This window comes from Gorilla gorilla, chromosome 20 (assembly GCF_029281585.2).
Source record: "Gorilla gorilla gorilla isolate KB3781 chromosome 20, NHGRI_mGorGor1-v2.1_pri, whole genome shotgun sequence".
Lineage (NCBI taxonomy): Eukaryota > Metazoa > Chordata > Mammalia > Primates > Hominidae > Gorilla > Gorilla gorilla.
The window spans coordinates 57,349,572-57,362,547 of NC_073244.2; the positions used below are offsets into that span (position 1 = coordinate 57,349,572).

Below are 12,976 nucleotides of genomic sequence, written 5' to 3' on the forward strand. Positions count from 1 at the left end.
GCAGCTCTGCCTCTGGTGCCAAAGCACTTTATGACCCTGGGCAACTACCTGACTCATTCTGGACCTCAGATCTCCTGATCTGGGAAATGGGAGTAAGCCACACCCCTGCAGCTTATCATAAACTCTAAGAAGAGATTATTATTATTACTATTTTTTGAGACAGTCTTGCTCTGTCACCGAGGCTGCAGTACAATGGCATGATTTCGGCTCACTGTAACCTCTGCCTCCCAGGTTCAAGTGATTCTCCTGCCTCAGCCTCCCAAGTAACTGGGATTACAGGCGTGCGCCACCAGGCCCAGCTAATTTTTTTGTATTTTTAGTAGAGATGGGGTTTCACCATGCTGGCCAGGCTGGTCTCAAATTTCTGACCTCAGGTGATCCACCTGCCTCAGCCTCCCAAAGTGCTAGGATTACAGGCACGAGCCACCACGCCCAGCCTGGTGCAGTTTTTTAGAAGGCACTTTGGTAATGGCTATCAGGAATGTACACTCGGTAGCTAAGGGCACACCTGGTGCTCAGACCTTGACTTCTGAAACTATTCCCCACTTAAAGGAAACCAGGTTTCCTTGAAAAGAAAGACTGATTCCAGGGCTGGGGCAAGGACAGTACAAGAGGAGTCTAGAACATCTTGTCATGCTAGTAAGTAAGTGAAATGCTCAAAACAACTTATTCCTGATAATAAGTGGGAAGAAGAACAGAAAGTTCTTCCTTACAGCAGAATGTCAACTAATAAATGTAGAAGGAATCTCTTTGGAGCCAGTATAGAATAATAGACTCAGGCAACAATCATCACTGGATGTTAAAACCACTGGGTGAGGCTGGGCGCAGTGGCTCACATCTGTAATCCCAGCACTTTGGGATCACGAGGTCAGGAGATCGAGACCATCCTGGCTAACACAGTGAAACCCCGTCTCTACTAAAAAAAAATACAAAAAATTAGCCAGGCGGGTGGCGGGCACCTGTAGTCCCAGCTACTCGGGAGGCTGAGGCAGGAGAATGGTGTGAACCCAGGAGGCAGAGCTTGCAGTGAGCCAAGATTGCACCACTGCACTCCAGCCTGGGCAACAGAGCGAGACTCTGTCTCAAAACAAAACAAAACAAAACAAAAAAAACACAAAAAAACCACTGGGTGAACGTTTAAAGAGAAACATGTATTTTACATAGTTTCAAATATCTCCCCCAGCTTATTACTGACAAAGATAAAAATGGCACTTGACACTAGAGAAAGTTGGTTGATACTGTGTTAACCAAGCGTTCAAAGTTAACATCTCCAACAATGGGACACCATGTGCCTCCTGATCCCATGTACTGAGGCAACCAGGGGATCACCTGAGGCGGGTGGATTACCTGAGGTCAGGAGTTTGAGACCAGCCTGGCCAACATGGTGAAACCCTGGCTCTACTAAAAATGCAAAAAAATTGGTCAGACATGATGGCGTGCACCAGTAGTCCCAGCTACTCGGGAGGCTGAGGAGGGAGAATCTCTTAAACCTGGGAGGCGGAGGTTGCAGTGAGCCAAGATCAGGCCACTGTACTCCAGCCTGGGTGACAGAGCGAGACTGTCTCAAAAAAAAAAAAAAAAAGATAAATTTGGTGGGTAAAATATAACTTTAAATATACAAACCCTGGCCAGGTGCAGTGGCTCACGCCTGTAATCTCAACACTTTAGGAGGCGAAGGCAGGCAGATCACTTGAGGTCAGGAGTTCAAGACCAGCCTGACCAACATGGTGAAACCCCGTCTCTACTAAAAAGACAAAATTAGCTGGGCATGGTGGCACATGCCTGTAATCCCAGCTACTTGGGAGGCTGAGGCAGGAGAACTGCCTGAACCTGGGAGGCAGAGCTTGTAGTGAGCCGAGATCCCACCACTGCACTCCAGCCTGGGCAACAAGAGTGAAACTCCATCTCTAAAAAAAAAAAAAAAGAAACAAATACAAAAATTAGCCTGATGTGGTGGCACACGCCTGTAGTTCCAGTTACTCAGGAAGCAGAGGTATGAGAATTGCTTGAACCCGGGAGACAGAGGCTGCAGTGAGCCCAGATTACATCACTGCACTCCAATCTGGGCAACAGAGCAAGACTATCTCAAAAAAAAAGGATGAGGTAGATTTCTATAAAGAACTCCAAGATGAAAGTAAACGAAACTAAATGAAAACAAGGTACAGAATACTCAGCTTAGTATACTTAATTATGAAAAAACATAGTAAGATCCCTACCTCACTCCTTAGATAAATTCCTTTTTTTTTTTTTTGAGACGGAGTCTTGCTCTGTCACCCAGGATGGAGTGCAATGGTGCAATCTTGGCTCACCGCAACCTCTGCCCCCAGTTCAAGCAATTCTTCTGCCTCAGCCTCCCAAGCAGCAGCAACTACAGGTGTGCACCACCACGCCCGGCTAATTTTTGTATTTTTAGTAGAGACAGGGTTTCACCATGTTAGCCAGGCTAATTTCGAACTCCTGACCTCAGGTGATCCACCCAACTCGGCCTTCCAAAATGCTGGGATTACAGGCATGAGCCACTGTGCCTGGCAATTCCCCACCCCCTTTTTTTTTTTTGAGACAGAGTTTCACTCTTGTCACCCAGACTGGAGTGCAATGGCATGATCTCGGCTTACCGCAACTTCCGCCTCCTGGGTTCACGTGATTCTCCTGCCTCAGCCTCCGGAGTAGCTGGGATTACAGGCATGCACCACTACACCCAGCTAATTTTTGTATTATTAGTAGAGATGGGGTTTTTCCATGTTGGCCAGGCTGGTGTCAAACTCCTAACCTCAGGTGATTCACATGCCTTGGCCTCCCAAAGTGCTGGGATTACAGGCGTGAGCCACTGTGCCCAGCCTAATTCCTTATTTTTTAAAATGAAAAAATAAATCTTTCATAAATGCTCTAGAAAAAAAGTGTGATTTAAAAAAAAAATCTTAAAGTTAAGAAAAGCCATAGTTGACACTATTGATAAATAATACAACCACTAGAAAATTACTTCAGAAAGAAAATTCTCTGATAACTAAAACAAAGGAATGAAAGAAGGGCTCCACACTCTACATAAAGCACTTCTGGAGGAAAACATAAAGAAGTGTTCACACCTGGGGAGTGGTTACTTCTTGGGAGAGGGATAAGAGGGAGACTATTTTCATTTTATTCCTTTCTGTAAAATTTAAATAATGCATAATTTATTAAATGTAAATTTTGATAATTCTATTGTAATTTATATATCATATTAAATAATGTAATTTATTTTTATAATTTTTTAAAATTAGAGACAGGGTTTTGCCATGTTGCCTAGGTTGGTCTTGAACCCCGGCCTCAAGTGATCTGCCCACCTCAGCTTCCCAAAGTGCTGGGAATACAGGTGTGAGCCACTGTGCCCGGCCCACATAACATAATCTATAATATAATCTTAGTAAATACAAATTCAGCATAGTTTAAGGTAAATAATGAAACATTTCAGCATGGTCTGCCTGCCCCACCCCCACCAGCCCTTCTCACCCAGCTTCATCTTCTTGAGTGTGGAGTCCGAGTCATCGCGGGGCCGCTTGCGGGCGTCCTTGCTGCTCGGCATGTTGCGGGCGATCTCGGCCTGAGGTGTGCCCAGGTCCACCAGCAGGGTGGTGATCTGGGCCTGGAATTCCAAGGAAGCTGGGTGCTTCAGCACACTCAACAGGTGCAGCTTCAGATTCTTACGCACGCTGCTCACCTGCGATTTGGCCAGCGTCGGGGGCAGGTTGGCTGTGAGGAAAGCGGCAGGAGCTGTGTCTTGTGGACAGATCTCATGGCATGTTGCCAGTCTTAATTCTCAACCCCAAACTTGGACAGTGGTCTTGCAGGCATCTACTAGAAAAGTTCCTTCACCCTCAGATCTAACGTGTGGCTTTCCGCCTTACAAGCTGATGCTTCAAACCCTGGGGGTCTCCATCAGTATCAGTCAATCTTAAAACAAAGAGAAAAACTCACCCTCTCTTTTAGTAAATACATACAATTTCGTCCTCCTCCATCTCTGGTCTGGAAATTCACATATGCTTCGCTTGGGGAGGGTTATAATCACCACTTTTGCCTCCAGAAACTCCCAACTGAACTGCTGCAACAGCTCACTGCTGGTCTCCCTGACACTAGGATGACTTTCTAATGGTCACCCTGATAAGTGAGCCTCCCCTGTTCCACAGTGAAAAAGGATGCCTGTAATTCTGCCTGCCTAGCATCCACTGCCCCTTCCTCAGCCAACAACACACCCACTCTCCGTTAAGGGAGACCCCCCTTCTCCAGTCTCCTTCCGAGTGGGCATGAGACCTGGGGCCAGTGAGAATACCACATTCCCTTGGCCACTGTAATTGGCTCAGAGACTGGCTCATAATCTCTGCTCAGCCAATCAGAAACAATGACCGTCAGCCCTTGGACTTCTGCTGGAATGGTTGGGAAGGAGACACTCTCTTTCCCATGGTGTTGCTAAGTGAACGGAATGGGAGCCATGAACTATGGGGGGCCATCTTTGCTACCCTAAGAAAAGGGCCAGAGAGTGAAACTAAAATGGAGAAACAAAGAGCTGAGAGATGGAGAAATGCAGATCCACGACCTGTATGCATTCATACCCCAACCCCAGGCTTCTCGGTTTTTGTTTCACAAAACAGAGAAAATGGTATGAGTCTCTGTATACCCATCAATATTTCGCTAATCTTGGAACATCTATCCTCCCTTTTGGTCGGGGGAGAGGACTGGAATATTTGAAAGTATTTCACAGACATCATGTCATTTCACCCCCACATACCTCAATATTAAAGCCAGTCCTGAATCAAGTTTCTGTCACATGCCAAAAGATTCCCGTCTAATGTAGAGAATCTCAGGCCTGCCAGATGGATGACTAGCGCTCGGGGTCCACCATGGAGCTACATTTCTTTAAGAACGAGCAGGCTGAGGCCGGGTGCAGTGGCTCACACCTGTAATCCCAGCATTTTAGGGGGCCGAGGCAGGCGAATCACGAGGTCAAGAGATAGAGATCATCCTGGCCAACACGGTGTAACCCCGTCTCTACTAAAAGTAAACAAATTAGCTGGGTGTGGTGGTGCGTCCTGTAATCCCAGCTACTTGGGAGGCTGAGGCAGGAGAATCACTTGAACCGGGGAGGCAGAGGTTGCAGTGAGCCAAGATTGCGCCACTGCACTCCAGCCTGGTGACAGAGCGAGACTCCGTCTCAAAAAAAAAAAAAAAGAAAGAGCAGACTGGCCAGTGAAGAGAAGGCAGGAGGGAGGACAATGACCTACCATGCAGAGTTTCATAGGCCTGGATAACCTCAGACATGAACATGGGTCTCTGGCGGGCGATATTGGCGAGGGAGCCCAGCGCTGTGGTCAGGTTGATGGAGGAGATGGCAGGGTGCACCATGAACTTAAGCAGCTGCTCCAAGGCTGCCTTGCCCTCTTCCCATAGCACGTCTAAGAGACACAGAGGAGAACCAGTCAGTGGGATCCTTTTTCCCAGGCCTCTGGAGACAGCAGCTTTTGGTACTAAAAGGAAGGACAGATCCTGGTACCTAGATGTCTATGAATGGCGGGAAAAACAGAAAATGTGGTGGTTGATTAGCTCTATGAGACTATTAATGAGTATAAAAATTTAGTTATAAGGGGCTAGGCGCAGTGGCTCATGCCTGTAATCCCAGCACTTTGGGAGGCCAAGGCAGGCAGATCACTTGAGGTCAGGAGTTCAAGACCAGCCTGGTCAACATGGTAAAACCCCGTCTCTACTAAAAATACAAAAAATTAGCCCAGGTGTGGAGGCCTGTGCCTGTAATCCCAGCTACTTGGGAGGCTGAGGCAGGAGAATCGCTTGAACCCAGGAGGCAGAGGTTGCAGTGAGCCGAGATCGTGCCACTGCACTCCAGCCTGGGCGACAGAGTTGGACTCCATATTAAAAAAAAAAAAAATTTAGTTATAAAGATGTTCAAAGCATGGGCTTGCAATAGTGAAAGACTACAATACATGTGTATATACACACAACTCAAAGTCCCTTGTGACACCACTCCCCTCAATACAGTCCCCAAAATTAATGCTTAAAACTTTGGTGGATATCTTTCCAGACCTTTCCTATACAGAAACATAATGAATGCCATATATATATTTTTAACTTAAAAAATTTTAATGGGTATATAGTAGGTGTAAATAATTATGGGGTACATGAGATTTTGATATAGGCATGCAATGCATAATTATCACATCAGGGTAAATGGGGTCTCCATCACAAGCATTTATCCGTTTTGTTACACACAATCCAATTATACTATTTCAATTATTTTAAAATGTATGTTTATTTTTTAGTATAGTTACCCTGCTGTGCTATCAAATACTGGATCTTTTTTTTTTCCCTGAGATGGGGTCTCACTCTGTCACCCAGAGTGGAAAGCAGTGGCGTGATCTCGGCTCACTGCAACCTCCACCACCCAGACTCAGGTGATCCTCTCAACTCAGCCTCCTGAGCTGCTGAGACCACAGGCACATGCCACCATGCCTGGCTATCAAATATTAGATCTTATTTGTTCTAACTATTTTTTTGTACCCATTAACCATTCCCACTTCCTCCCCAACCGCCCATTACCCTTTTCAGCCTCTGGTAACCATCATTCTACTGTCTGTCTCCATGAGTTCAATTGTTTTCATTTCTAGCTCTCACAAATAAGTGAGAACACGCAAAGTTGTCTTTCGGTGCCTGGCTTATTTCACTTAATGACTTCCACTTCCATCCATGTTGTTGCAAATGACAGGATCTCCTTCTTTTTTATGGCTGAATAGTACTCAATTGTGTATGAGTACCACATTTTCTTTATCTATTACTCTGTTGATGAACGCTTAGTTTGCTCCGAAGTCTTGGCTATTGTGACTAGTGCTGCAATAAATATGGGAGTGCGGGTTATCTTTTTGATACACTGATTTCCTTTATTTCGGTTACATATCCAGCAGTGGGATTGCTGAATCATATGGTAGCTCAATTTTTAATTTTTTGAGGAACCTCAAAACTCCAAACAATTTTTAGGCTGTAGTAAGTGACATTCTCACCAACAGTGTACAAGTGTTTCCCTTTCTCCATATCCTCGTCAGCATTTGTTGTCTTTTTGATAAAAGTCACTTTAACTGGGGTGAGACATTTCATTGTAGTTTTGATTTGAATGCCACATTATTTAAAATAGTGAATTAGGCCGGGCGCGGTGGCTCACGCCTGTAATCCCAGCACTTTGGGAGGCCGAGGCGGGCAGATCACGAGGTCAGGAGATCAAGACCATCCTGGCTAACACGGTGAAACCTGTCTCTACTAAAAATACAAAAAATTAGCCGGGCGTGGTGGCGGGCACCTGTGGTCCCAGCTACTCGGGAGGCTGAGGCAGGAGAATGGCGTGAACACGGGAAGCGGAGCATGCAGTGAGCCGAGATAGCGCTACTGCACTCCAGCCTGGGTGAAAGAGCGAGACTCCGTCTCAAAAAATAAAAGTGAATTAAAAATCTAAATGACCATCAACAGAGCATTGCTTAATAGAATGTAATGTAACTATACTATGGAATATGGTATAGCAACTATATGATTCTCACAGGGAAGGACGTCACTGATACTATTAAGTCAAAAAGGCTGTCAAACAATACACAAGAATAGTTAATATTTATGGAATGTTTACTATTCCAGCCATATTAATACACCAAATGCTCATACCTACATCCTAAATTAGATGCCATAATAACGATCCCCAATTTACCAATGAGGAATCAGGCTCAGAGACAAGGGAAAATAGGCTGTGTGTCAGACACAAGCTACTATAATGTCTCTGAGATGAAAACACAAAGCATGGCCTCATTTTTGCAAACAGAAAAGCAAACAAATGCAGACACTATGCATATACACATACAAATACCTACATGTGCACAAGGAAGATCTGAAAGGAAACATAATACTCTTAACAGTGTTTATCTCTGGAAAGCAGGACTGACGGAGGGGACATTATTCCTTTTTATTCACCCATATTGTTTGACACCAAGTGTATATATAGTACTTTTTTTTTTTGAGACAGTCTCATTCTGTCACCCAGGCTGGAGTGCAGTGGCACAGTCTCAGCTCACTGCAACCTCTGCCTCCTGGGTTCAAGCGATTCTCGTGCCTCAGCCTCCCAAGTAGCTGGGATTACAGGTGCCCGCCACCATGCCCGGCTAACTTCTGTATTTTTAGTGGATAAGGGGTTTCACCATGTTGGCCAGGGTGGTCTCGAACTCCTGACCTCAAGTGATCTGCCTGCCTTGGCCTCTCAAAATGCTGGGACTACAAGCATGAGCCACCACACCTGGCCTATGTCCTACTTTTATAATTTGCAGTTAAGAAAACTGTAGAACTGCCCAGCGCAGTGGCTCAAGCCCGTAATCCCAGCACTTTGGGAGGCCAAGGCGGGCGGATCACAAGGTCAGGAGTTCGATACCAGCTTGGCCAATATGGTTGAAACCCTGCTTCTACTAAAAATAATAATTAAAAAAATTGGCTGGGTATGGTGGCAGGAGCCTGTAGCCCCAGCTACTTTGGAGGCTGAGGCAGAAGAATTGCTTGAACCCGGAAGGCGGAGGTTGCAGTGAGCTGAGATTGCGCCACTGCACTCCAGCCTGGGCGACAGAGGAAGACTCCGTCTCAAAAAAAAAAAAAAGAAAGAAAACCATAAAACTAGCTAGCATCGACTGGCTCACACTCATGGAACTTCACTGCAAACCTGTGAGAGTGGTACTATGTTATCGTCTCCAATTTACAAAAAAGAAAATGAAGTACAGAGACAGGTAACTTGCCCAAGTTCATGATGAGTAAGCAGTGCAGCTGGGATCTGAACCTAGCACAAGGGATCTTAACTACTGCACACACTGTTCCAGAAATTTAAAACCAAAAAAGACAAGGGGGAGAGAGGGAGGGGCGTGAAGGAGAGTAAACTGGTGCAGGGCTGTCAGGGGTGGCAGCTGAAGGCAGTACTCACTGTACTGGATGTAGGGGTGGTCACGAGGGATGCGGTCCAGGCTGATATCATGCTCCTGGCGTCGGGGTATCTCTGAGTCAGCCATGCGGGGTGACAGGGTGACAATGAGGCCCTCCACAAACTTGATGGCGTGGGTGCGGATGCCGTCATTGTCAGAGTCCAATAGCAGGATGATGTCCCCCGCCATGGCAGATACCATGTCCCAGCAGGCCTCCTGTAGCTCGCTAATGACCCGTGACTTTACCATCCACTGCCAGCAGGCCAGGAAGGAATGGAAGAGACACACAAAGAGGTGAAGACAATGCATCAATCACCAACACCCTCTGCCAATACCCAGAGAACCATGAATGATGAATACATTCATTTGGTTAACAGTTACTGAGTTCCAACTCTGCCCCAGCCCAGTGCTCGGTGATGCTAGAGACAGGACTGAGTAGTGGCCAGGCCTCGTCCTGCCCTCATGGGGATGCAGACAGTGACCACTCAGTGTGATGAAGGCACACATCTTAAGGTTAAAGGACTAACAGTGCTGACTTCACAAGGTGGTGGTGATTAAATGGATTCATTTGTTTTATTAATGCTAATGTACATCACACCATAGAGTGTTCCTTTCCTATCACACTCCATAATCAATATTTATGTGATTCATTAATTAAGGTCTACCTCCCTCCTTGGGTTATGAGCACTGTGAAGGCAGTAAGCTGTTTTGGTCACTGCTGTGTCCCCAGCATCACCTAGCCCAGGGCTAAGCACAGAGGACATACTCAGGGAATGTCTGTTGAGTGAATAAACGGATGGTCAATGGAAGGAATGATGGTTAAGTGCAACTTTCTGACCTAGGAGACAACATTAGTTCTCCATGTTATCTGTTCCCACAGACCAGTGGCACATCTTGCCCATAAAGAGTATGCTCAGATGCTGGTTTTGAACCCCAACATATTAGTTTGTCAACGAGACCTATCAGGCAGGATGGCCCTGGGTCGGGGAGGGCGCTCTCACCTGCAGGGCCACCTTGTAGAGCTGGGTCATGGTGAGGATAGCCTTCTTCACCACGTTCACATTCTCGTCCCTCAAGAGCATGTTGAGGTTTGCAATGAGTTTCAGCAGCAACTCAATGTCTCGCTTGCTGGGGGATGGAGAAAAAAGGGGCGAGGTCAAGGTGTGGTCTTAGAGCAAGTGGGAGGAGCCTGAGGTTCAGGAGGGAAGGGAAGTCAGGGACCTGTCTCAGGGGACCGGAATGGCACATCCAGAAGCTGGGAAGGGTGCTTGGTGCCTCCAGACTGAGCCGCCCCTGAACCCTCTATCTAGACTGGTCCTGTAACACCAACTCCTTTGCTCTCTCAGGGCCCTGCTGTTCACATAAGGGACAGTAGGGGCAGACAACTGTGTGAATTTGGACAAGCGACTTCACCTCATTTAGAATAATAGTATCTATCTCAATTGTTTATGCAATTTTTTGGGAAAATTGCAACAATACTTGTAAAGTGCTTAGAAGAGTGCCTGACATGCAGAAAGCATTCAGTAAACACCAAAAAGCATTCGGTAAACACCAGCCATTGCTACTTTAAAGCACTTTGTTTTCTGTAATCACTAGCTTTGCTTGCCTCAGTCTAAGGGCTCAAAAAGTGGGGACCCTTTCCTAGCTTGGCAATAACCCCAGCAGGGTCATTTTCATTGAAGAAAAAAATGAAGGGCCTCCAATAAATGTTTGTTCAATGAATAAACAGGAGCTCAACACAGAATTTTCACAGCACACATTACAATCTGAAATATTAATTAAATCAGTCAAAAAATATGAAACTTAGCTGTCAGCTACATGAAGGCAGGAATAATACGTTTTTGCTCACTGCTATACTACAGCCTAACATGGATGCCTGGTACGACAGCAGTCACATGGTATGTATTTGCTGAATGGACTTTTTACAAATTCAGAAAATTTACCACAAATTCTCCCAGTAAATGGGGAGACAGGATATTTGGGTTCTGGCACTGCAGACATGAGTTAAAATCCCAGCCTTGGCCAGGCGCAGTGGCTCATGCCTGTAATCCCAGCACTTTGGGAGGCTGAGGCAGGTGGGTCACCTGAGGTCAGGAGTTTGAGACCAGCTTGACCAACGTGGTGAAACCCCATCTCTACTAAAAATACAAAATTAGCCGGGCATGGTGGCGGGCACCTGTTAACTCCAGCTACTTGGGAGGCTGAGGCAGGAGAATCACTTGAACCTGTGTGGTGGAGGTTGCAGTGAGCCGAGATCGCACCATTGCACTCCAGCCTGGGCAACAAGAGCAAAACTCCATCTCAAAACAAAAACAAAAACAAAAAAAAACAACAGAAAACAAAATTAGCTGGGTGTGGTGGCAGGCACCTGTAATCCCAGATACTTGGGGGGCTGAGGCAGGACAATCACTTGACTCAGGAGGCAGAGGTTGTAGTGAGCCGAGATTGCACCACTGCACTCCAGTCTGGCCGACAGAGTGAGATTCCATCTCAAAAAAATAATAAATAAATAAATAAATAAATAAATAAAATCCCAGCCTTGCCGCATTCTGGCTGTGTGACCTTAAGAAAATTCACTTCACCTCTCTGAGCCTGTTTTCTCTTCAGTTAAAGGGTCAAACAACTGATCCATAGTATTACGAATGAAGCTGCTCAAGCATTTAATACAGTGCCTTACAAACAAATATTTAATACACAGTAGCTAGTCTACTTCCTCCCAGTCACAAAGCATCCAGTAAAGCTTTAATAAACAAATGAGCAAGTGACCAGCTTGAACAAGTCACTTTACCATTCTGAGCCTGTTTCCCTTTCTGTAAAAAGAGGACAACCACAGTATCCATCGAGGCTGCCATAATTACGGAGATAACACGGGAAAGGACCTGACACAGCGCAGGGCACAGTACGTGTTCCACGTGGTGACTGTTATGTTCAACTCATTCACGTGTGCAACAAATACGTAGTCAGCCCCTACTAGGTGACAACACTGCTCCAGGCAGGTACTGGGGACAAAGTGGCCAGCAAGACAGAAAAAGTCAAGCCCCGTCCTCACAGAGCTGATGTTTTGCGGGAAGAATCAAGGTTATTTCAATGAGTGAGGAACACTGTAAAGAACAGTGAAGGTGGGGTGCCTGAGACATGGGGCTGCATGGGAGCGGGCAGGAAGGAATTTCTGAGGAAATAGGAAAGAGGAAGAGAGGTCTCTTCTCAGGAAGAGATCTGAGGGAAGGGAGGGGGAGAGCCAGGTGGCAACCTGGGGACGAGGGTCCCTAGCAGGAACAGCAAGCAGACAGGCTGCGAGATCCAACTGTGACTTCTGAGGAGCAGGGGAGACAGAGAGGATCAGAAGTGAGATGAAGCCGAAGTGAGGGTTTGGGTTTCCACCTAAGTAAGCTGATGAGCCAGTTGGGGTCTGAGAGCAGGGGTGTGCCAAGACTGATTTACATTTAACAGCATCACTCCGGCTGCTGAGTGCAAGAGTGGAAGCGGGAAATGAGTGCGGTGATTCCTCTTTGGGGGATGAAATGCTCTGGAACGAGATTGTGAACGTGCTAAATGCCACTCACTTGTTCACTTTAAAATAGCTGATTTTTGCTGGGCGTCGTGGCTCATGCCTGTAATCCCCGCACTTTGGGAGGCCAAGGTGGGCCAATCACTTGAGGTCAGGAGTTCAAGACTGGCCTGGCCAACATGGCAGAAACCCCATCTCTACTGAAAATACAAAAATTAGCCAGGCATGGTGGCACGCACCTGTAATCCCAGCTATTCAAGGAGGCTGAGGCACAAGAATCTCTTGAGCCTGGGAGGTGGAGGTTGTAATGAGCCGAGATTGCACCACTGTACTCCAGCCTGGACAACAGAGCAAAACTCAGTCTCAAAAAAAAAAAAAAAAAAAAAAAAAAAAAAAAAAAAGGCCAGGCGCAGTGGCTCACACCTGTAATCCCAACACTTTGGGAGGCCAAGGCGGGCAGATCACCTGAGGTCAGGAGTTTGAGACCAGCCTGGCC

The 12,976-nt window shown here is 46.4% G+C and overlaps 1 protein-coding gene across 2 annotated transcripts in view; it reads right to left on the minus strand.

Annotated features, from left to right (window-relative positions):
* The window catches only part of SYMPK (symplekin scaffold protein), a 48,043-nt gene that overhangs the window by 23,471 nt on the left and 11,596 nt on the right, over nt 1-12,976 (minus strand). For both annotated transcript variants that reach the window (XM_019016087.4, XM_063701464.1), the window contains exons 6-9: nt 9,974-10,100; nt 8,975-9,224; nt 5,253-5,423; nt 3,487-3,726 (exon numbers count right to left, since the gene is read on the minus strand). In XM_019016087.4, the coding sequence (XP_018871632.2) occupies nt 3,487-3,726; nt 5,253-5,423; nt 8,975-9,224; nt 9,974-10,100 (788 nt within the window). The remainder of the gene's footprint in view (nt 1-3,486; nt 3,727-5,252; nt 5,424-8,974; nt 9,225-9,973; nt 10,101-12,976) is intronic.